Source organism: Salvelinus alpinus, chromosome 38 (assembly GCF_045679555.1).
Source record: "Salvelinus alpinus chromosome 38, SLU_Salpinus.1, whole genome shotgun sequence".
NCBI lineage: Eukaryota > Metazoa > Chordata > Actinopteri > Salmoniformes > Salmonidae > Salvelinus > Salvelinus alpinus.
In genome coordinates this window covers 3,514,746-3,538,867 of record NC_092123.1, presented here as the reverse complement: position 1 = coordinate 3,538,867, position 24,122 = coordinate 3,514,746, and the positions used below count along the sequence as shown (strand labels likewise).

The 24,122-nt window shown below is 41.8% G+C and overlaps 1 protein-coding gene across 2 annotated transcripts in view; it reads right to left on the bottom strand.

The window, feature by feature from the left end:
* LOC139566320 (E3 ubiquitin-protein ligase Midline-1-like) overlaps positions 1-24,122 on the bottom strand; it is a 35,374-nt gene that overhangs the window by 2,509 nt on the left and 8,743 nt on the right. For both annotated transcript variants that reach the window (XM_071387434.1, XM_071387435.1), the window contains exons 2-8: positions 21,935-22,709; positions 8,250-8,345; positions 5,351-5,458; positions 4,144-4,292; positions 3,869-3,996; positions 2,938-3,081; positions 106-267 (exon numbers count right to left, since the gene is read on the bottom strand). In XM_071387434.1, coding sequence (XP_071243535.1) covers positions 106-267; positions 2,938-3,081; positions 3,869-3,996; positions 4,144-4,292; positions 5,351-5,458; positions 8,250-8,345; positions 21,935-22,648 — 1,501 coding nt within the window. In that variant the 5' untranslated portion in view covers positions 22,649-22,709. The remainder of the gene's footprint in view (positions 1-105; positions 268-2,937; positions 3,082-3,868; positions 3,997-4,143; positions 4,293-5,350; positions 5,459-8,249; positions 8,346-21,934; positions 22,710-24,122) is intronic.

The following is a 24,122-nucleotide window of genomic DNA, read 5'->3' as shown; positions in this document are numbered from 1 at the left end:
ATACATAATCCTGTGACCATATTAGGTAAGAATCACAAGATACTTCTCTAAAACTGCATGTCATTATGCCAAGTTTCCTTATATCGTAATGTATGGAGCCCTTACTGTTGGTTTTGAGTGTCCCTGGCTCACTGCTGCGGGCACCTGCCTGGTTGATGGCTTTGACGATGAAGATGTACTTGGTGCCACTCTGCAGGCCGTGGACGGTGTAGTGGTTCTGCTTGATGTTAGGCACAATCATCCAGCTGTCTGCTGAGTTACACAGGCCTGGGAGGGAGACACAGACACACAGTTACAGTGTTGTCATGCATACACACTCACCTATGCATTGGTGCGTAGGAGTGAACACACATATGTCTCCGTTTGCACACACGTAGTCACATAAACATACACAGAGTGGCTATAACAGACCCACAACACAGACGACACATGTACAGTACACATACTTTGTTGTTGAAGTGTTGTGGCCTTGATAAACTTTGAAAAGCAAACATTTTCAATTAATAAGGTCACTCGTAAACTGCTGAATTCCAGGACACAAGCAAAGTTCATTGTCACATAATGAGGAAATTATTTACTTTGCCTGCCTCAGAGACAGCCAATCCTCAGCCAAGGTAAGTATCATACATGGACCAAATATCAACATTCACCTAATTAAGTCCATATTTCCCCAAACATATTGTATTTTTTCATTCTTTAGTTAGCGAAGTCTTATCTATAGTGTAAGAGAGGTGTAGATTTGAGTCTGTTTGTGTTAGAAGGGGAGGAAGTCGATTCATGTGTTCCTAGGAGACCAGAGCTATAGGATAGAGAGGAGTGGTCCAAATTCCACTATCAGTCATTTCCTCAATCAATTCTATGGCCTTTTAATCATACCCAAGTGAGAGGGGAAGGATACATGATCAGTGTGTTCAGACAATGATTCTTGTCCGAAAGGACTTTGGTGTCGGAGGGTGTAGTAAACATGTGGAATTAAGGGGTCATTTATCATACAAAGTCAATCCATTATGACAAATGGCAGGGATGTTCAAAAAGACAGTCAGCCAGAATGCAACGCAGCACTATGCCATTAATAGTGATTCATTTATTAGGATCCAACACATTCCCTTTCTATTGCCATTCACTCTACTGCTATTCACTCTGTTTCATGTGGTTACTTTGAGTGTTAGGAGGGGGGGGGGGTCATTCACCTCTCAATGGCTGTGCTGTTCCGTGGGACTGGCTGTGCTGTACATAGATAGGCCTATACTAAGCTGTGCTGTGCCATAATGATGCCCGTAGGCTTAATTCTCTGACAGAGCGGCATCGTGCTGAGTGCACAGTGTACTCTCCGTAAGCTTCACGCGACATCTGCGAACCCATTACACCTTTTTGTCCGTCCCTATAGGCTACCATGTACCATCATACCCCGTCATCATGTCTGACGTGTGTTCTGAAAGGCTGCCCTGCTGTGAATGTATAGTGCACTGTGAATGTACCGCACGTTTGCCAATATTTGAAATGGAAACGCGCCATTCTCACCTCACACATGGCAGCCATTTTGGAACGGAGTGCCTGCCACACATCATTTACATTGGTGAGAGAAAACGCAGTGAGTTATTAAATGACCCTGAGTGAGACCCTATGGGACCAGTGTTTGCCGTCACCCGTTTTCCTCTGCCGTGTTTTCGGAGACATTTCTAAGATGTGACGTTGTGACAACACCTCAGCCTCAGCCCAGAGCTTAGCCCTGATTGGATGTGAAACTAGAGCGGGAAGAGAACATAGCGTGTGTAGAGGATGAGGAGAGGAGGAAGTGGAGAAAAAACACGTGTCACATTGGGTTTACGCCACCCCTCATTAAAAGTGCTGATGTTGGTAGACTTTTTTATTTTTTATTAAAAAGGCCCTAAGAGAGTCTTCTGCTCAATGGAGTTCCAAAGACAGCATCTGACACAATTGTTATGTTCAATTATCATTCAAGGGTGAACATGGGAGCCTTCTATTATACATTTATGTTCATTCATTTTGTATATCGGTACCGAAAGACATTCAAAAAGGCATTCAACTTGGGGGCACTGGAGTTTTGAACATGATTAAAGCGTGGGAAAAGCCAGCAGCTCTTGTTCCAAATTGCAGCAACGCTGGGGATGTATTGCAATATTAAAGCGATAGTTCTGGTATTTTTCAGTTTCTTCTCTTTTTTTTTAGCTGTTGCTAAATGCTATTGTTTGAAGTGAAGTTAGATGCTCACAATACGAGACATCATATCCTATTTATTCTCATGACATCCTATAACCTTGTTTGCTACCCGTCCGCTTTCATCAAACCACACTTCCCCCTCTGTTCTCTTCATCTAAGAAGCTATATTTCCCATCCCCTGACCTCATTTTATATTGCTTGCCCAGCGAAGTATGCATGAGTGTGGCGTTCAGGCGTGATCCGTGGGGGAGGAGGGCTCTGAGCACTGATTCGTGTTATGACTGTAATTCGCTCCGAGTCAGCTTGTCTCCCTCTCTCCTTCCCACTCTGTCCCCTTTGACACTGTAATAACTCAAGCTGAGATCCTGAGATTTGAGCTCACCCCATTGGCCCTAGTCGACCGGCTCGGTGAGAAGAAACGCATGATTCGGTTTTGATTCTTAAGTCCTCCAGCTGTTTGGCTTTGCACTTGATTTATCGTGGGGCTTTGAGTTGGAAAATACAAAATTTATCATCAGGAGAGAGTTGTGAGCACAAAGTGTTCTCTCAAGGTGTTCTGTGCACTTACTAGCACCATTGGCTTGCCGTGTGAAGATACCATTGTGTGTCTGGTGGTGTGTCTGGTATGCCAGAGGGTAGTTTAACTTACACCCTGATACATACTGACAACATTGGCTTGACCTATGAAGATAGTTGTGTGCTTGAAGGTGTTTCTGGTATGTGTGACTGCCTTTTTGCCTACACCCAGATACTTACTAACAACGTTGGCTTGCCCTGTGAAGATAGCATACTGAAGCTCATAGGAAAGCACTGTGAACTCGTCGTCTGAGGTCCAATGGACGGTGATGGTGTCGTACGATGCAGTGCAGAGCTCTTCTCTGATGCCCGGAGGACTTGGCGCTAGATAAGGGTAATGAGAAATTAGAGACGGGTAAGAATGGAAAATGTTATGCGTTATGGCATAACAATGGAATAACAGCGGTTCACCTTGGAGCATGTCGTTTGACCTCAAACAAAGTACTGTGGCTCGTAAAAGAGGACTGAAGGCTAGTGACTTATATTGATTGCCATGCTTTTGTTTGCTAATGATCATTTATAGCCCAGATGATATTTCAGAGGTTGACAGTGTGATTTGGCTGATGGCATATTTCTCTTCTCTCATCTCACCTCTCTCTCTCATCTCTCTCCCTCTCTTTCTCTCTCCCTCTCTTGCGCTCACCCTCCGCCAGTAAGTACACATCGATGACTCAGACTAATTCACTTAGTGAGCCAGCCTTCAAGCGAAGCCCTCTGCCATCGCAAAGACCTAACAACAACCTCTTCCACGATCTCATAGAAACCTATTCATATGTGTACTGCAATAACATGCAATAACATTGACAATAACAAAGACAATTTTGACATTATGTAGATGTGGAACTTTGCACCACAGTAAGGTTAAGTGCATTCAACCACATTTTTAGGTTATGGTTGTAGAGAGAGATGCCAACTCATGCTCTTAACAATAGATTATAGCTACATATATTGTCAGTGCTTTTATATAGTAGATATCATGATATAAAGCAATACCATGACATAGGCAACAATATTACAGTATAATCACGATATTGCCAAATTATACATTGTATTGAACTATCACTTTTGGCGCCCACCACTACTAGTAACCAGAGCTGATTGTACTCTATACCTGTGAGGTAGTCCAGGCTCTCCAGCAGCTTCTTCTCCTTGGTGAAGTCCAGAGCGAACGTGTCAAACGTGTCAGTCAGGTTGATCTCTGGAATCAGGACCTGAGAGGAGGCGGTCGCCATGGAAACCCTAACGCAAACACATATCCCAGAGGGTTTAGTTCACAACTATCTCACTACGTTGCACATTGGATTGACTGTGAATGGCCAATGGTTAGTCAGAGAGCCAGTGTTCGTAGTGAATTTCTACCACCCTCTCCTTGCTGGCCTGGCTCACCTTTCGGTGATACTCTTGGCGGTCTGGAGGAATCGGGCATGGTCCGTTTCCTTCAGGGTCTGATCGGCCTGGGTGATGAGGGCAGAGGACCTCTCGATGCACTGCTTACAGTTGGAGATCTGCTGGGCTAGCTTCCTGATCCGGACTGCCTATAAAGCAGATAGGACAGAGGGGGGTTAGAATGTTAAAAGTGATTAACTGAATCCCACGTCAGGGATGGTAGAGATTTAGCCCAGATGGGGCGTTTGGGATCGTATCCAGATGTTTTTTGCTTGTTGCTTTCTCTTAACCTAATGCGAGGTTTAGAGAGAGTGATTGAGGGCTGTGAAATGTGGTTGGTTGGATGTTGTATTTAGGTCAGACACACTACCCTCATCAACATGTTCTGACCCACTCTCACTAAACAACTAATCTTTGGTTTCATTCGTATGTGTATATTTCTGTTGCAAATTTCTGGTATTTATGTGAAACAACTTGTCACCCACATCCTATATCTGGACAATACCAAAGGTGTAGGAGCAGGGAAAAATACCAAATTGTCTCTCTATCGTCTCAGCGGCAACCGCCCACCATAAAGGATTTCCATTTAGGCAGGTTTTCATTTCCAGCCGAAAGGTCAGAGCTAAACTGCCTCTTTGGCCCCTGATATTGGTACTTCTACTTTAAGGCCCCGCTCCTGACTCAAGTCCTGACACGAGACCAGGAAGGAAGGAAGTCCCGCCCTTTAAACTGCAGGAACCTGGTTTCTGACTAACCCTGGACTGCTATGGTAATTCCAATACAGCAAGGGAACTGAAGCAAGTAAAAGTAACACAAAGTGTGAAGTCCTTTTCATTTCCTCTCTGACTACAAATAGTTAGCTTTGAGCGAATTCCAACTCAGTCAGTCAGTAAAGATAATTGAGACATGCCCTGTAGGTCGGACATTTTGATAATTGAGCATGGTCCAATTCCCCTGGTGACCTTGTTCAAATGTTCGCTTTGCATCATAAATGAACAGATTGAGAGTGAACAGACGGTTTGACTTTCCAACAGATCCAATGCAGACCCCGAACAGAAGGCGAGAGACATTTACCCTTCTGTTGTTTCACTATTACATTCCCTCCCAGGCCTTACAGTTCAGACTGCAGCTCAGTGAAAGTGCAGAGGATTGTGTGTGTGTTGGATGGGATTCCCTTTTCAGACCATTGGCCACTCCTGGAACTTACCTTTCCCTCCTTGATTTTGGTCCCAATGATCTGTCTCCTTTGCTGGATGATATCAATCAGGAGGTCGCATTCTTCCATCAGCTTTCCCTCCTGCCGTGATGCATTGACCTGAGAAACACAAATGAAACATAATTCATCCGTCTGATAATTCATAGCCTTAAAGTAAACTGTAATTACAAACCATTTATTGTTCTACTTACCGAGAGTTAGACGAACTCATGGATGCCATTTTTTGTCTGTGTGCATTATGGAGGAAGTTAGAGGTAGTTTCAAGAGCCAACGATAACTAGCGTCAGCACAATGACTGGAAGTCTACAGGAACGCTAGCGTATGGCTTGCGCTAACGCTAGTAGGCAGTGGCTCAGCATTGGCTTGCAAAACTACCTCTAACTTCTTTCATACTGCATGCAGAGATATAAAAATGGTAGCCACGAGTTCATCTGACTCTGGCTTTGTCGAAAGACGGACCTCACGGTATCCCATTAATGGTTTAAAATTGTCAAAATGTCCGACCTGTCTCAGGGCAATGATTTAGAAAAAAGTAGAAAAACATTAGTTGTCAGAATCTTGCAGTATCCATTTAAAGCTATAGTTCAACTAATGATAATTCAGATGTCAGTTGGTTTTGCATTGCAAATAATATCCTCCAGGTGAATGAATCAATATTGAACCACAGTACCTTAATGTGTGTTTGTTTCTGGCTACTACAGAAGATAAAGAATGCCCGCGCCTGTGTTTTGCTGAGTCTGACAGTGCTCAATTCTATGTAGCATTTGGATCATTTGGAGCATTTGTGATTGTTGAGTGCATGCACACTCAGATCCACTTTACTAGCCACAGGCCTTTGAAATAGATGCCTCTTTGGATCCCATTTTTATGTCCTGGTGAAACACAGATTTCACCACCTGTACAAGTTTCAACCGAAGCGAAGCGAAAAAGCAGAGAGGGGAGTCGTGAAAGAGGGGATTGTTTGAGAGTTGCCAAGCCAACGAGGTGTGTTACGGTCACTCCCTGGTGTGGACAGGCTGTTTATGATATGAAAGGGACTCATTGAAACGCACACAGATCCGCCTTTCCAACGACAGTAATTAGGTTCCTTCGCCCTGTGAGTGGGTTTCTCTACTGTACGTTCACAGGGTTTAGAGGAGATCATGGGTGAGTGCCACTATCTCTCCCTCTGATCTACTATGGAATATGTGTGGATTTTAGGTCTTATGAACCATCTATGTATTACAGTAGGAGATGGATGTTCAGTGAGGAGATACTGTATTCCTCTTAAATCATTCTAGCATCTCTTGAAATCTTAGATTCATTAGATTAGTTGAATACTTATTAATTAGCCCCGCATTTCTGTCTCTTTCTCTCTCTCCCCTATATACCTACAAAAACAGTCAAACAAGCACACACACACATGCTGTGGCCATGTTGCCATGACAGCGTCATGAGTACACGTGGCTGACACACTGTGGACTCAGCCTTTGGCCATGGCAAGGGGGTGTGTGACGGACATGACAGAGTCTTTGGCAGGAGCATAAGTGATTCTTTTAACCCGAAGTAAATGCGTTTCTGGGGAATTTGCACGTCAAAAGAGCTCAAACTTTTAACAGAAGGTGGAAGAGAGGCTGATTTGCTTTAGAAGGCTTTAAAATATTTAGCGATCTCTCCAAAAAGTACACACACGTCCTGTGTACTCTCTTTAAGTGCTGAGAAAGGGTGTCTTTCCGGTCCTTGCACATTTAGGGACAGTGATGATGACTATACTAAAAATAACTCGAACTGTAATCCTTGGGGTGGATATAGCAAATTAAATCTACAGATTTAATGACGTTGTTTCATGAGTTGCACAATAATTATGCAAGTCATTCCACATTCCTCAATTATTCACGCAAATTACTTTTGCAAAGTTGATTCACTGAGCACAAGCTGCACATACACACGCACACACACACACACACACACACACACACACATACAAAAACACAGAAACGCTCGAGAGTTAGCCTATACACTCATTATTTAATGGGTGGAAGTGTGTTTAAAAACCATGTACACATTCGTTCCGACCTACATCCACCATGAAAACGAGGTCAGATATTTCCCCGCTTTTTCTCTGATGCATTATTTAAATACATCCGTTTTGAAAGGACCAGGTTTGTGGATTTTAAAAGGCTAAATGAAATGACCAAAGTGGACCTGTCCTCAAACGTTTTAGTGTACTGGTCACAGTGGCCATGGAAACATAATACAATCTCTGCTTAGAGTATAAAGATAAAGATTCAGGACATGTCATTTCCTAGCCCACTCTTCCACCATGGGGCTGTGACTCTTTCCTCTCAGGCACTTCTAATTTGAATCATCACAGATCAAGAACAAGTGGCTATGGTCAGAAAGTCTTAATCCAGAAGAACCTTCATTAAAGAAGTGGCACAACCAATCTTCGTATAGATACATCAGTATAATCTGATTGTATTGTACATGTGCATATTTAAATTGGACACGTATATAATATAATACATTTTTATAATGTGTTGCTTGACAACTCAATGATTACTAGCCTACATATCAGGAAAACATTGTGCATTTTGAAATTGTAGAACAAGATTCGATATGCAAATTCAGATGAGCAAACTCAAGCGGAGACAGGAGCATCTGTGGCCACATAAACTATTTCAAGATGACATGACAGCATGGGCATAAGCATGTCAGGGAAATCATCATTCTTCATTTGAAATTTGACATCAATACAAATATTAACAAAGTTTGTAGTTTTCTCTGAGGTGAACAGCATACAGTGAATTGGGCTTGCATCGCATGCACTACACTAACTAAATACAGCATGCCCCTTGCACATCCACGCATCTCTGAACTAATAGCATGGTCAGTGACATAGAGTGCTCACCTCTACATTTTGACAGGTTTGGATCAACTTTCCCATCAACCCCTCCAACTCATTGTTCCTCTTGACCAAATGACTCAGGTTGGAATCCAACGCTTGCTGCAAAAGAAAGAGAAAATTACTATTGAAGACAGAAGAGAAAACAACAATTATTGTCCTTGTTTTTCTTATGAACAAGCCTGAAAAGCAACCTACCATACTTTCAAGAGAAAATAAACACAAAACCAAGCTGATCAAAAGGTGTTAGAGGTCCTACATTTCTGTTTTAGAGAGAGCAAAATCATGAAGCCAAAACAGAGAAGCTTCCTCTTCCTCCTCCCCCTCTTCCTCCCTCTCCTCCTCCTTCACCTCTCCTATTCCCCTTCCAAAATCTCATCCACGGTTGTCACATTTGCTTTTGGACAATTTGGACACTAACCTCCGGGCGCTGCCCCTGTCCCTCGTCCCGATACCGCCTCATCCCGGTCACTCAGTCTCTCGAGCAGGACTCACAGCCAAACACTACTGGCAGAGCCTGAGCCAGAGCCTGAGCCACTCCAGGAAAAAAAACTCATGCATAAACCCCCCCGACCGGCAAATGAAGCGTCAAAAGCTCCTCTGACAGCCCATCTACCTATCAAAGAGCTGTTCTTCCTGACGTTTTTTCCCCCCTTTTCCCCTTCCTATTCCGCCTGCCTGTCTTCTTTATTTCAACATTCTATCATATTATTGCCCAACCGACTATATTAAGCCACAATGTGATGTTCAGTAGGGATTAAATGGAGTTGCCCCAAGGGTAAACAACGTAAACAACAGACGAGCCTGGCAGAAGAATACGGTTGGGGGGGTTTACCAGTCTAATGGATGGCCTTAATACGACGATGACATACAAAAAAAAACACATTAAGGACCATAGGGGATGGCATGATCAACAGGGGTGTAAAAATAACTGAACCCATGCAGGAGAACAGCAATACTACAAGGACTACTAGCGTGTCTTCTTGCTTGATCTCACATATTGAATAGGTATCACTGGAAACCAAAACCGTAGTTCAGTCACCAATTAAGGGGTCAAACAGTATACCCCATGTGACTCCCTCCATTATGGTCTCCTCAGCATGTTCAATCTAATGTCCGATTGAAAATGACGTTAATACAATGGAATTTGTCCCCCACGCTCCTGAGAAGATTGATTCAAATGTCCCTGATGTAAATTTGTATTAGGGTCAGGAGAAATTACTCTTGATCTCATGTATTTATAGCCAATATTCTCAATCCACTGAGTTTAAAGTGGACACGCTCTGGGTTGAGGATATTTATGAAGTATTTTCTTCTTCTTTGCCTAGTAAGAGGTCAGAGTAAATCAGAGTGTCAGAGGAAATGTGAAAGAAGCATCTGTTACATGTCTTGAAACTGTTGTACAGTAAATCATGTATGACAATGTTGGGGTGATCCAAGCCTGTTGTCTGTAAACGTGTTGAGTAAATAAGACACACTGAGAGATAAATCATGTGGATAAGACCTCTGTTGAAAGACCTTTGGCTGAATGGAGTAAAGAAAGGTCTATGATGGTAAAAGAAAAGACTCACATGAAGCAGGAGGCACATGGTTGAACTCAAACTCAATGCAATTGTCCTATTTATAGATATTTCAAATTGTTTGTTTTTAAAACCAAAATGCCAATAAAGCAGATAGAATACCTAAATCCTTATAGTCAGTTTCTATTTTGAATGTTCTCTCAGCAGGAGATAATGTTCTATATGAAATGACAGCCTACTGTATCCATTTACCAAATACACTAGTTCTCTTCATTGCAAAATATCACTAGCCACATTTCTGTAGTTAACATCTCAAACTGGGAGAAATCCCTGGTCATTAGTGGAAGGGTAAATGGAAACTTTTGAGATTTAAATACAGTTCTATAAAAAAAAGTGGCCTACTCCTGAGTGTGGCCAGATGACATTGAAGGCAGTTGCAGGGAGTTCTACAAAGGAAATCGATTCTAATGTCTTTCCTTCAGCATCTGTATCTAATCAAAAGAAAGCTACCACTCACCACACTTTTAATGGCTTCTTGCTACTTGACCTTCTAAGATCCCTGTAAGAACCCTTTAATATGAGGGAAAAATGTTTACTATTCAATATCTCATAATATCTATATTGGAGGAAACACCAAGGGCATCTAAAAAACGATTTATGTGACACGATCACAGCATAAAGAGAGCTGAGGACAGGCAAGGCTGTTTTTATCTTAATGCAAAAGTCAACCTATAATGTATGTGTGGCTTGGAAATACCAAAATTGTTATACATTTGTAAGTATGAAAATTTTGGGATGTCAATTTCTACTCCGTTGTTTTCCTTTATGAACAGTGTCTCAGGGGTACTAGGATCACGACTTTGCCCTTTTCTCCTTCTCCCATACGCCGAAGTGAGCATCCCACGAAAGATGCGTGAGTCCTAGGAGGCCAACCCTCTTCACACCCCTGAGTAAAATAAATGAATCATTGCTATGGTGCGTCAGGTCCTGTACCTTTATACTGTAAACAAGGTCACTGATAAAACATGGCATGTGACATAACTTCTTCTGCATCCTCTACATCAGGGCAACTAGACTGGTTTTCGTGCTTTGCCTGGCATTTAATTACATGCAAGCGCATACCTGGATTCGCTGGTCAGACACTGATTTGAAAAAAGAACAAAAGCTAGCAGACAATGGCCCCCAAGAACTACATGTCCTATCATGTCAGTGCCCATTCCCCAATATTACATAACACAATACCAAACGTCTCTGAGCAACAGGTTCCTGTTCGGAATAACAACAAAAACATGTTTTATCCCTGTTTTAAATCACTGTGTGTGGTATTGACTGACATGCAGTGATGTTAGACATAGTTAGCCTCAGGCAGTGATGTCATGGGAGTAGACCGATTATCCTATACCGTTGCTACACCACTGTCTCTATCACATAGGCAGGTGGGACGTTGTTTTCCTGCTCACTCTGTGTCCGGGTGTCCCTGAACAAGCAGTCTGATGCTCTGAAAAATGTCTACCGGGTCATCACACATCACAACTCCCTCTAGTGCTGTTGTTGCAGCCAGGTCACACCAGATCCACTTCAGTATTCAACGTTTGTCCAGGTTCCCAGGACGTCGGGAGATGCCTTCGATACCATCCACTAGGGGAAATGTGAGCACCTATTACCATCTAGTAGGCTCGCGGCTTGATAGGCCATTGTGGATTAGGATAGAGGAAGGGCTTGCACCGCAAGCTACGGCTCAGAGGATCGAGCTTTCAATCCCAGTGCTAGGCACTCTTTTGTATTTAGAATGTTTTAACCCTATCCCAAACAGTCGGAATTAATGCCTAAATTTAACCGTTACGTTTTTTCTGTTTTATCCCTTTGAGAACCACAGTTGCAAAAATGCAACGCTACCTATAAACAAAAAAATTATGTCAAACACTATATGAATTTCCTTAGAACCATATTTATTTCTTAGTAGTATTTGTTGTGTGTCAGTATGATTACTTTGGCATTAGTAGCCTCTGAAACATTAGAAACCTACAATGGTCCCCCTACAAAAGCATATGTTGGTAGCCATCAATGCAAGTACATGACATGAGCCATTTTTTGCTGTCTTCTCTAAGATGTAGTGATTATGTAAAAATATATATATACTGTACCAGTCAAAAGTTTGGACACACCTACTACAAAGTGTAAATAGAATAATTTTGGTCATAAAGTCAGTATCGTCTAAAACAGAGTTTGGAAGCCTACACTACCAGTCAAAAGTTTTAGAACACCTACTCATTCAAGGGTTTTTCTTAATTTTGTATATTTTCTACATTGTAGAATAATAGTGAACACATCAACACTATGAAATAACACATGGAATCATGTATTAACCAAAAAAGTGTTAAACAAATAAAAATATATTTTATATTTCAGATTCTTCAAAGTCTTTGCCTTGACGACAGCTTTGCAAACTCATGGCATTCTCTCAACCAGCTTCATGAGGTAGTCACCTGGAATGCATTTCAATTAACAGGTGTGCATTGTTAAAAGTTAATTTGTGGAATTTCTTTCCTTTGTAATGCTTTTGAGCCAATCAGTTGTGTTGTGACAAGGTGGGGGGTATACAGAAGACAACCCTTTTTGGTAAAAGACCAAGTCCATCTTATGGCAAGAACAGCTCAAATAATCAAAGAGAAATGACAGTCACTTCATTACTTTAAGACATGAAGGTCAGTCGATCAGAAAAATGTCAAGAACTTTTAAAGTTTCTGCAAGTGCAGTCGCAAAAACCATCAAGTACTATAATGAAACTGGCTCTCATGAGGACCGCCACAGGAAAGGAAGACCCAGAGTTACCTCTGCTGCAGAGAATAAGTTAGTTGGAGTTAACTGCACCTCAGATTGCAGCCCAAATAAATGCTTCACAGAGTTCAAGTAACAGACACATCTCAACATTAACTGTTCAGAGGAGACTTCGTAAATCAGGCCTTCATGGTTGAATTGCTGCAAAGAAACCACTACTAAAGGACACCAATAATAAGAAGAGACTTGCTTGGCCCAAGAAACACGAGCAATGGACATTACACCGGTGGAAATCTGTCCTTGAGTCTGATGAGTCCAAATTTGAGAGTTTTGGATCCAACTGCCATGTCTTGTGAAACACAGAGTAGGTGAACAGATGATCTCTGCATGTGTGTTCCCCACCATGAAGCATGGAGGAAGAGGTGTGGGGGTGCTTTTCTGGTGACATTGTCTGTGATTTATTTAGAATTCAAGGCACACTTAACCAGCATGGCTACCACAGCATTCTGCAGTGATATGCCGACCCATCTGGTTTGCACTTAACTTCTTTGGGACAGGGGGGCAGTATTGAGTAGCTTGGATAAAAAGGTGCCCCGAGTAAACTGACTGCTACTCAGTCCTAAAAGCTAGAATATGCATATAATTATAATTAAAGATTTGGATGTTTGAATGATGTCTGTGAGTATAACAGAACTCATATGCCAGGCAAAAACCTGAGAAAAAATCCAACCGGGAAGTGGGAAATCTGAGATTTGTACTTTTTCAACTCTTTGACTATCCAAGATACAGTGTAAATGGGGTCATATTGCACTTCCTACGGCTTCCACTAGATGTCAACAGTCTTTAGAACCTTGTTTGATGCTTCTACTGTGAAGGAGGAGGGAATGGGAGCTGAATGAGTCAGATGTCTGCCAGAGTGGCATGAGCTGGTCATGCGTGATCACGTGAGAGGTAGCTTGCGTTCCATTTAATTCTACAGACAAAGGAATTCTCCAGTTGGAACATTATTGAAGATTTATGATAAAAACATCCTAAAGATTGATTCTATACTTAGTTTGACATGTTTCTACGAACTGTAAGTTTGGATTGTGTACTAAATGCGCAAACAAAAAGGAGGTATTTGGACATAAATTATGGACTTTATCGAACAAATCAAACATTTATTGTGGAACTGGGATTCCTGGGAGTGCATTCTGATGAAGATCATCAAAGGTAAGTGAATATTTATAATGCTATTTCTGACTTTGTTGACTCCACAACATGGCGGATATCTGTATGGCTTGTTTGGGCTCTGAACGCTGTACTCAGATTATTGCATGGTGTGCTTTTTCGGTAAAGCTTTTTTGAAATCTGACACAGCGGTTGCATTAAGGAGAAGTTTATCTGTAGTTCCATGCATAACACTTGTGTTTTCACCTACAGTTATGATGAGTATTTCTGTAAATTGATGTGGCTCTCTGCAAAATCACCGGATGTTTTGAAAGCAAAACATTACTGAATGTAACGCGCCAAAGTAAACTGAGATTTTGGATATAAATATGAACTTTATTGAACAAAACATACATGTATTGTGTAACATGATGTCCTATGAGTGTCATCTGATGAAAATCATCAAAGGTTAGTGATTCATTTTATCTCTATTTCGGCTTTTTGTGACCCCACTCTTTGGCTGGAAAAATGGCTGTGTTTTTCTGTGACTATGTACTGACCTAACATAATCGTTTGGTGTGCTTTCAACGTAAAGCCTTTTTGAAATCTGACACATTGGCTGGATTCACAACAAGTATAGCTATAATTTGGTGTATTGCATGTGTGATTTCATGAAAGTTACATTTTTATGGTAATCTATTTGAATTTGGCGCTCTGCATTTTCTCTGGATGTTGGCCATGTGGGTCATTTGCGTCCCACATATCCCAGAGAGGTTAATGGGACTATCATTTGTTTTTCAACAGGACAATGACCCAAAACACAATTCCAGGCGGTGTAAGGGCTATTTGACCAAGAAGGAGAGTGATGGAGTGCTGCATCATCCGACCTCAACCCAATTGAGATGGTTTTGGATGAGTTGGATGAGAAAATGCCAAGAGTGTGCAAAGCTGTCATCAATGCAAAAGGTGGCTACTTTGAAGAATAAAACATAAAAAAATGTGTTTAACACTTTTTTGGATACTACATGATTCTGTATGTGTTATTTTATTGTTTTAATGTCTTCACTATTATTCTACAATGTAGAAAATAGTAAAAACTGTCACGACGTGGCCCTTTGGGGGTGTATATCGTGTCTCCACCCCCTCTATCACTCTCCCCACCACAATTTTATGACATTATGCCAGGTCATAAATACCTGGTAGAAACTGCCATGCATTATTAACAAACTTTAGCTTTGGCAAGTCAGTTAGGACATCTACTTTGTGCATGACACAAGTCATTTTTCAGACAATTGTTTACAGACAGATTATTTCATTTATAATTAAGTGACAGATTATTTCACTGTATCACAATTCCAGTGGGTCAGAAGTTTACATACACTAGGTTGACTGTGCCTTTAAACAGATTGGAAATTTCCAGAAAATGATGTCATGGCTTTAGAAGCTTCTGATAGGCTAATTGACATCATTTGAGTCAATTGGAGGTGTAACGGGATGTATTTCAAGGCCTACCTTCAAACTCAGTGCCTCTTTGCTTGACATCATGGGAAAATCTAAAGAAATCAGCCAAGACCTCAGAAAAAACATTGTAGACCTCCACAAGTCTGGTTCATTCTTGGGAGCAATTTCCAAACGCCTGAACGTACCACGTTCATCTGTACAAACAATAGTACACAGCTATAAACACCATGGGACCACGCAGCCGTCATACCGCTCAGGAAGGAGACGCGTTCTGTCTCCTAGAGGTGAACGTACTTTGATGCGAAAAGTGCAAATCAATCCCAGAACAACAGCAAAGGTCCTTGTGAAGATTCTGAAGGAAACAGGTACAAAAGTATCTATAGCCACAGTAAAACGAATCCTATATCGACATAACCTGAAAGGCCACTCAGCAAGGAAGAAGCCACTGCTCCAAAACTGATAAAAACGGCAGACTACGGTTTGCAACTACACATGGTGACAAAGATCGTACTTTTTGGAGAAATGTCCTCTGGTCTGATGAAACAAAAATAGAACTGTTTGGCCATAATGACCATCGTTATGTTTGGAGGAAAAAGGGGGAGGCTTGCAAGCCGAAGAACACCATCCAAACCGTGAAGCACGGGGGTGGCAGCATCATGTTGTGGGGGTGCTTTGCTGCAGGAGGGACTGGTGCACTTTACAAAATAGATGGCATCATGAGGAAGGAAAATGATGTGGATCTATTGAAGCAACATCTCAAGACATCAGTCAGGAAGTTACAGCTTGGTCGCAAATGGGTCTTCCAAATGGACAATGACCCCAAGCATATTTCCAAAGTTGTGGTAAAATGGCTTAAGGACAACAAAGTCAAGGTATTGGAGTAGCCATCACAAAGCCATGACCTCAATCTTATAGAGAATTTGTGGGTAGAACTGAAAAAGTGTGTGCGAGCATGGAGGCCTACAAACCTGACTCAGTTACACCAGCTCTGTCAAGCGAAATGGGTCAAATTCACCCAACTTATTGTGGGAAGCTTGTGGAAGGCTCCCCGAAATGTTTGACCCAAGTTAAACAATTTAAAGGCAATACTACCAAATACTAATTGAGTGTATGTAAACTTCTGACATGCTGGGAATGTAATGAAAGAAATAAAAGCTGAAATAAATAATTCTCTCTACTATTATTCTGACATTTCACATTCTTAAAATAAAATGGTGATCCTAACTGACCTAAGACAGGGAATTTTTACGAGGATTCAATGTCAGGAATTGTGAAAAACTGAGTTTAAATGTATTTGGCTAAGGTGATAAGGTCATATCGTGTATATTTGACTGTTGTGTATGGTTGCTCTGGATAATAAATATTGCTATCACAAATGTATAATTCGTACAGTTCTTTATAAAAAAAAATATGAAGGCACTGTGGGACTAACTTCCAGCATGTGTGTCACATTTGACAGTGCAAAGCCTAGCAGTACTACTTATTTATCTGAGAGTGAGGTGGATATATATAGCGTTTTGGAATGAAACTCTTCATACGTTGATAGACAAGTAAGAGATAGACAACCAAATAAGAGTAACTTCGATGTTTCCTTTACATATTGAAATAATACATAATACAAATATACAAATATACAAATGTATATCTTTTATAATTTATTTTATGGTAAAGAGGTAAGACAGGAGGTTATCTCTTCAAGTTAAAGCAGAAAGGACAACCAAATTTTATTTAAAGTAAGTTAGATGTTCTTCATACATAGAAAATCAACAAAATAGTTGATCCTTTCAACTTCAACAAAAATGTTGATAGCAAAATACAGTTTTGTAGATAGATCAAGTTGATGCATTTTGTTATTTCAGACAATATAACTTCATTTTAGATGCACTGTGCCCGAAATGATTAACATCCTTGATAAAGATGAGCAATAATGACTGTATGAAATAAATAATATTAATACTAAGCTAAACTGTAAGCAAAAAAAGGGAAATTATATTATTTTATACTAACCCAATTGCTCAGAGAAAGAGATTTTGTTTAACAAGTAGTATTTCTTATCACTCAAAAAGGTAGGTGTCAAAATGATTGACTCCCCTAAAGATTCTTATAAATAAAGTAATCAAAAGTTTAGTATTTGCTCCCATATTCCTAGCACACAATGACTACGTCAAGCTTGTGACTCTACAAACGTATCGGATGCATTTGCAGTTCGTTTTGGTTGAGTTTCAGATTATTTTATGCCCAAAATAATTATATGGTAATTAATGTTTTGTGTCATTTTGGAGTCACTTATGTTGTAAATGAGAATAGAACATGTTAATAAACAATTCTACATTAATGTGGATGCTAACATGATTACGGATCATCCTGAATGAATCATCAGTAATAATGCGTGAGAAAGTTACAGAGGGTCAAAGATCATACCCCCAGGACCCACCAGGACATGCGCCAGCACGTCAATGCTTTGATACATTTTCATGTGGTTTTTATAGAATTTTACGGTTTTCTTAACACAAATTCTTCCTACCAATGATGCCCTATGGTGAATTTTTGCAACTTTTCTGTAAAAAAATAAATAACCCTAAACCGTAATCGAATGCATATGCTTGGGTCTCACAGGGTTTAACCCTATCCCAAACCTTAACCCTTACCTTAACCAGTCGGAATTAATGCCTAAACACGGCTGTAGAGTTTTGACGTTTGTCCCCCCTGTGCAAACGTTGAATACTGAAGTGAGACCATAAGAACTTGTTGGTTGTTGAGCGGAAGATACCGAATGTTGTAACAGCCATAGACTGTATATCACATTCTCTGATGTACTGTATATCAACTTCGCACATCTTGCTTTATTCTTAATGTGTTTGTATTGCTTGTGTATCTTGTCTCAGTGTTAGTTTCTTTGTTTGTGTGCCATTATGTTCTCCACACTTTATCTGTGTTAACTTTCTCTTCATCTCCATCAGTTCTCCATTTCTCCTGTTTCATTTTCCCAAGCTGTTTCTGTCTGATATAAACTCAGTGATTTTGTTTACGGAGAAAGGCAAGCAGCTTTGAGTTATTTACTGTCACTTAATGGACTCCATACCTTCATGTGCACACCATGTGGGAAAGTTGCAGGATCCATCCATGAAGTACATCTGCATTAATTCCATGTGATTTTATGCCATTCGTTTTGTTGACATCAAATGTATACAAAATAATTTATATCACTATTTACCATCTATTTGCAGTGTTCATGATAAACGTAACGTTTCTCCTGACACTACTCTGCCAGTTGTGCAAAATGCAAGCCATAATGCTGCATAACGTACTGTACATGATAACACTTCAGAAACAGTCAATGCTTGTGTTGTCTGTGGTCCGTCCCTTGGCCTAGACCCTTGAGACACAAAGTCATCTGCATGGCCAGTCATAGATCAGAGGCAAGGCTGCAGGCAAAGGGTCATGACCGTGTAACAGTATGACTCGATTACTCCAGGGGGAAGAAGTTGTAGTGGGGCTGAGTAAAGTGAAGAGTTATGGCCAAGACAGGAGCTGTGCCACTGGGGAGGGGAGGAAGACAGAGGACAGTCAAAGGTCACTGCTTAGCTACTACAAGTTTATCATGATTCTGCATTGTTAGATCAGCGCTTCCTCTATGACCCAGATCCATGGACCTCTGATGCTATTTTGAACCATTTCCTCTCTCTGTACGTTTCCGTGAAATGGTAATTTTATCTCCCAAAAGGAAAGGGTGTAGCCACATTGACCTAGCCCTTTCACAGAGGCCAACTGCCACCCCTGAAAATACTGCAATCATAGGACAGTAATTTCCCTTCAATCGTTCGGTAGCTCCACCTAATATGACTGCACATTTAATGATCCTTAATGTTTTCTTTCATGAGTAATTAAAAGTGAAATCAATACTGCATGAATTTTACATGGTGTGGTGCAAAGGGTTCTAGTAGTAGTGACCTACATTCGAGCTTTGCCTACCCTTACAGGAGTGTTTTCATGACGCTACGCATCTTTAAATCCTTCAAAAGGTGAAGCGAGAGAGATTAGACTACAGCACGAGGCCTTTTGATGCAGGTCTGTCGCAGAGTGAGAGTATTAACCCATCGTAAGCCAATCCTGGGTTGTGTTCATTCGGCTCCAAACGGAAGCAAAGGTTTGTATTCTGTTGGTTAATTGTTACTGGAGTCAAATAGGAAAATGTAAAGGATTCTCAACACTGAGAATATTACCCCCCGAAAAGATCCACTTCACTGGACATACATCAGCATGTTCTTCCTCTACAGTAGGTAGAAATGTGTTTATTTTGCAATGCAGTGCACACGTGGTTTTGCGTTGTCACTGCATCAGGAATTATCTCCATTTTATAACCAAGAACCCCAAAGCCATAGCGCAAGTCTGTCATCATGCACCCAGGTACCCATTCTAGTTTTGAGGGGGGCAACATGCATAATACGGAAGTGAGGCAGAAAGACACGGTAGTGTAGAATAAAAAACGCTCCATCAATGGTTCATCTCTCTGAAAAACAAAAATAGCCAGTGCTTCATTTGAGCTGGATCTTTCCGGAATAGGATCTTTCCGGAATAGGATCCAACACCTCTCAGTTTTGCAAGGATCCGGTAGCCTACCTCTCGTGGCATGACATTTTCTTCCCACTGTTTGCAATACACACTGAACATAATAGTCAGTGTTTAATTTGGCCCAGATCCTGCCGGGAATAGGATCCGGCACCTTTAAGTTTTGCCAGGATCCGGTAGCCTACCGCTCCTGGCATGAAACATTATTTACACCGTTTACAATGTAAAAAATCAAAAAATCTAACAAAAGATATCTGCCCCTTAAAAAAAGGTAATGTGAAAAGGTAAACCCGGCCCGGGTTTATGGTTCGCGCAACATTGTAGCCTGGTGGCCGTTGCTGTGAAAAGAGAGAGAAATGCTCTTGAATCACTCACAGAACTAGAATGATATTCATTTTCTATGATCTCACTCCGTCTCTCTTGCTCTGATAGACATGAGCCTGCAACTATCACCTCTCCATCGGTGCACTAAATTATAGAATTGCTGCTGTCTGTCTGTTCTGAAATAAATGAAATAATTCAGAATACTACACCAGGAATACGTCTATAATTTAGCCACAGAGGATCAATAGCTCATTTAAAATAAATAGCATATGTGTGGATTGTGTGTAGCCTAAACACAAGGATTTGCCTCGGGAACGTGCGTCAAATCTGCCAGTGAATAGCATGCAGCCAAAACAGACCTTTCGCAATATTTCAAATACAAACGCAGGAAAACATAGGTTGAAAAGCAAATGGTTACTGCTGAAAAGAGAAGACTCTAATATGTCTGTGGGATACCAAAATATTTGATCAACTTCCAAATAGGCCTGTTCAGTTAACAGCATAAAACAATAAGTAAGTAAGTAAGTAAAACAATAGAGAGAGAGGCTGTTGACACCGGCGCATTGTCCATGACTGGTGAGTGAGCTGGAAAGCTTTTTCAGGATTTTAATTTCTTCCTCATACTGTACAAAATGGCAGTGTTTAGACAGGCAGCCCAATTCTGATATTTTTTCCACTAATTGGTCTTTTGACCAATCACATCAGAGCTTTTCCAGAGCTGATCTGATTGGTCAAAGACCAATTAGCGGGGAAAAAAGATCAGAATTGGGCTGCCTGTATAAATGCAGCCTTTGTGTGTCTCCACACACCTACGCCTAGGCTATTGATGGATTCAAGACTAGGTTGTTTTTATTTATCTCGGATTATAGCCTGTAATTTCTATCATTTTTGCTGATTTAAAAAAGATTCTGCTAAAGTCACCAGTCACTTAAAATGACGTAGAATTGCATGAAATGCTTTCATAAAAGGATACATTTTTCCCAGACCATAGGCAATGTGTTACTTCTGTAATCAGAACCCTTTTCTAGACCGCTTAACATACACAGGACAGATGGACCAGATTGCAAAAGATGCCAAACTGAAAATCAGTGATCACACATGGCCTTCTCACAAATCAAACTCTGGTCTTAATTTGTCCTGCAGAATCCATATAGGACACCTCCATCAAACACCAAACTTCTGGGGACCACCATGCCCTAAAAGACACCCTTCTTCACATGGCAGCAGGCCCCCATCCGACAGCCCCCCTGAGTGTGCTTCAGCTCCCCCTGAGAGAGGGGGTAATACCAGGCCATCTCCCAGTGGGCCCTCCCTAACAGCATCTAACACCACCTACCAGTCACACTCAATTAAACCAACCCCCACCAAATGGAGCGATTACCAGTGTTTAACCTCAACCTACTGGATGCAGCCAGCTTCCTCATCACTAATGAGCCCCTATTTTCACACTGCCTGCACAGGAGAGATGCAGAGAGACCCTCTTGGTATTTTGGGGCGGTGAATTAATTGTACTAATTGTATGATTAGGACGCTCCGCTAATGATGAAACAAAAAGATGATAACATCATTTTTGTTGGAAATTTAGGCTACATAGTTAGTGAGGATTATAGTGCACTCAAAACAAAATATAGTAGCTGTATTTCTTCAACACAACATTACACTTACAAAGTCACACCTGCGATGGCGAGTGCACAATCGGGCATCTCACTTTCTCACTCTTTTCACTTCACACACAGCTTTCCACAGCTCCTCACTTCTCGCTTTTAATTCTTTACCCCGTCACACACATTATCCACAGCAGTTCTGATGCCGCCCCTCCTCAAAACAACATGTCCACCAGCAGAGCATAGCGACCAGGTTCATGTATACATTCAAAAAGTCATCCCTTACCTTGAGTTTCTCGAAGCGGTCGCTCAAGGCCGCCACCTGGTGGTCTCGGTGTCTTCCCACCAGTTTGCACAGCGAGCAGATGAGCTGTTCGTCGGTGACGCAATACATGTTCACTTTCTCCTCCTCGTGCTCCAGGCACTGCAGCCCCCGCAGGTGGCAGTCCGGCATGGGCTCAATCAGACGGTGGCCCGTGAAGGGCTTCTTGTTGGGGTGCGTGGCGCGCAGGCACTCGTCGCAGTATGACACCTCGCATGTCACGCACGTCTTGACGGCGTTCTGCGGCGGGTCCTGCTCGCAGAACTGGCACTGCACGTGGCTGGGCGGCGTCCCAGGGCTGGTCATGGCGGTGGAGGCGGGGACCAGGGCCAGGGCGAATCGCCCGGCCTTCTCGCTAGGGGAGTTGGGCCCGCTGTGAGGCAGCAGGGCCAGGGGGCCGGAGGAGGTGGCCCTCTGGACGCGGTCGATGATGTTCTGGAGGGTGACGTTGCGTTTCAGTCCTTCTAGGCCACGCTGCGGACTGAGAGAGATGACATAGCGGCAGGTGGGGCACTGGAAGGCTCCGATGGACTGGACGGGCTCGTTGGAGGCGCAGTGGGATACCAGGATGCGATGGGCGCAGCCGAAGCACAGGCTGTGGGCACAGGGCAGGAGCAGTGGGTCCTCAAAGAGCTCGAGGCAGATTGGGCAAGTCAGCTCTGACTCCAGCGCATCCATCCTCTCAGGTGGAACTCAGGCGCGGGTGTGTCAGCGAAATCCAGGTTAACTGCTCAGCTATCTGGAGAGGTGGACAGAAAGGTGGACGTTCAGATAAATACACGTGAATGGTTATCTAAAGGTGACTGATCATTTCCATTGTCATCAGATGTAGCACTTCAATGATAATGAAGCGATAAATGAATCCAACAAAAACGTGGAGTGTTGAGCTATCAGAGCTTGTATTGTTTGAAATGTCCACAATATATGGGTGGCTGCTACGCTAAAAACAAAAGTTGAGGTCATAGAAATAACAAAGCAAAAGTCTCTTCTGTTATTTTATGTTTCCTTTATTTATTTGTCTTAATTGTCTAATGTTAATAAACAAAGGACAGGAGTACAATTTATGTTAAAACATCTGTCTCAGTAATGGCAAGCTGTAACACACGGACTGGCGGTGACTCAGAGTCCTTGTCAAAACCAATAAGGAGGGATGTTTTTTTACTTCTATCGAAAAGCTGGTTACACAACTCAATACATTTGGAAATATACATTTGTATATCATTTTTGTAGGCCTCTGGGTGGGTTATTTAATCCACAATTGATGCTGAATGCAGACAATCACTCATCAGACAGAGAACTGAAACTTGCTCCCCCACAACGCTGTCTAGACAGGTCAGCTAAACACTCATGCCATTGTCTGAGGTGGCGGGTGCCAATACTCTCCCGACGCCATGCCCTTCTCTCAATCCTGTGGCAGTGAAAATGTACCCTCAGACTTCAGGTTGGCCGAGTACAGCAAGGGGCAAATGATTTTCAATAAACTGATGCTGAGCAGAGCACAGGAAACAGAACCTGTCTACCAGGAAATGTAATGATTTTACAGCTACCCAGAACCATTATGTGATTTTACTTGACCATGGTAATGCTGACCTGATGTAATTGAACGGTTCAATTTGAACCCTTCTTCAAAGTCTCGTGTCAATAAGTGAATAACCCTTCAAAGTCAGAGAATAATCCTTCCTTTAATAAAGCCGTTTTTCCAGGGATGTCCCTGAGTGTATTATTTTCAACAGATGTCACTTTTTTCTGTACTTGTGTGTCCAGCAAGTACAGTACTATACATCTCTCTGACCTAGTTCCAAGTGGGACTAGACTGCTAAGCAACGCCACTCCCCTACCCCCTGGAACTGTGACAGACACAACACTTCTTATTTAGCATTGAATGGTCTCTGAATTCCTCTGATCAGGGACATTGAGTTCCCTGAATGTCAACTGCAGAATGCTTAAAACTTCGGTCATCTGACAGAAGCTGTAGTGACAACACACATTCATTATTAAGGATCGTACATTGTGTAATAAGTCATACGTTTTAAACACATACACCAAACATGCCTAGATTAATTGACCTGATACCGGACTGAATAAATCAATGTAGCACGCACCGTACTAACAATGACTTGGCTATCAGAGATAACTGCAGTGACCCAATCGT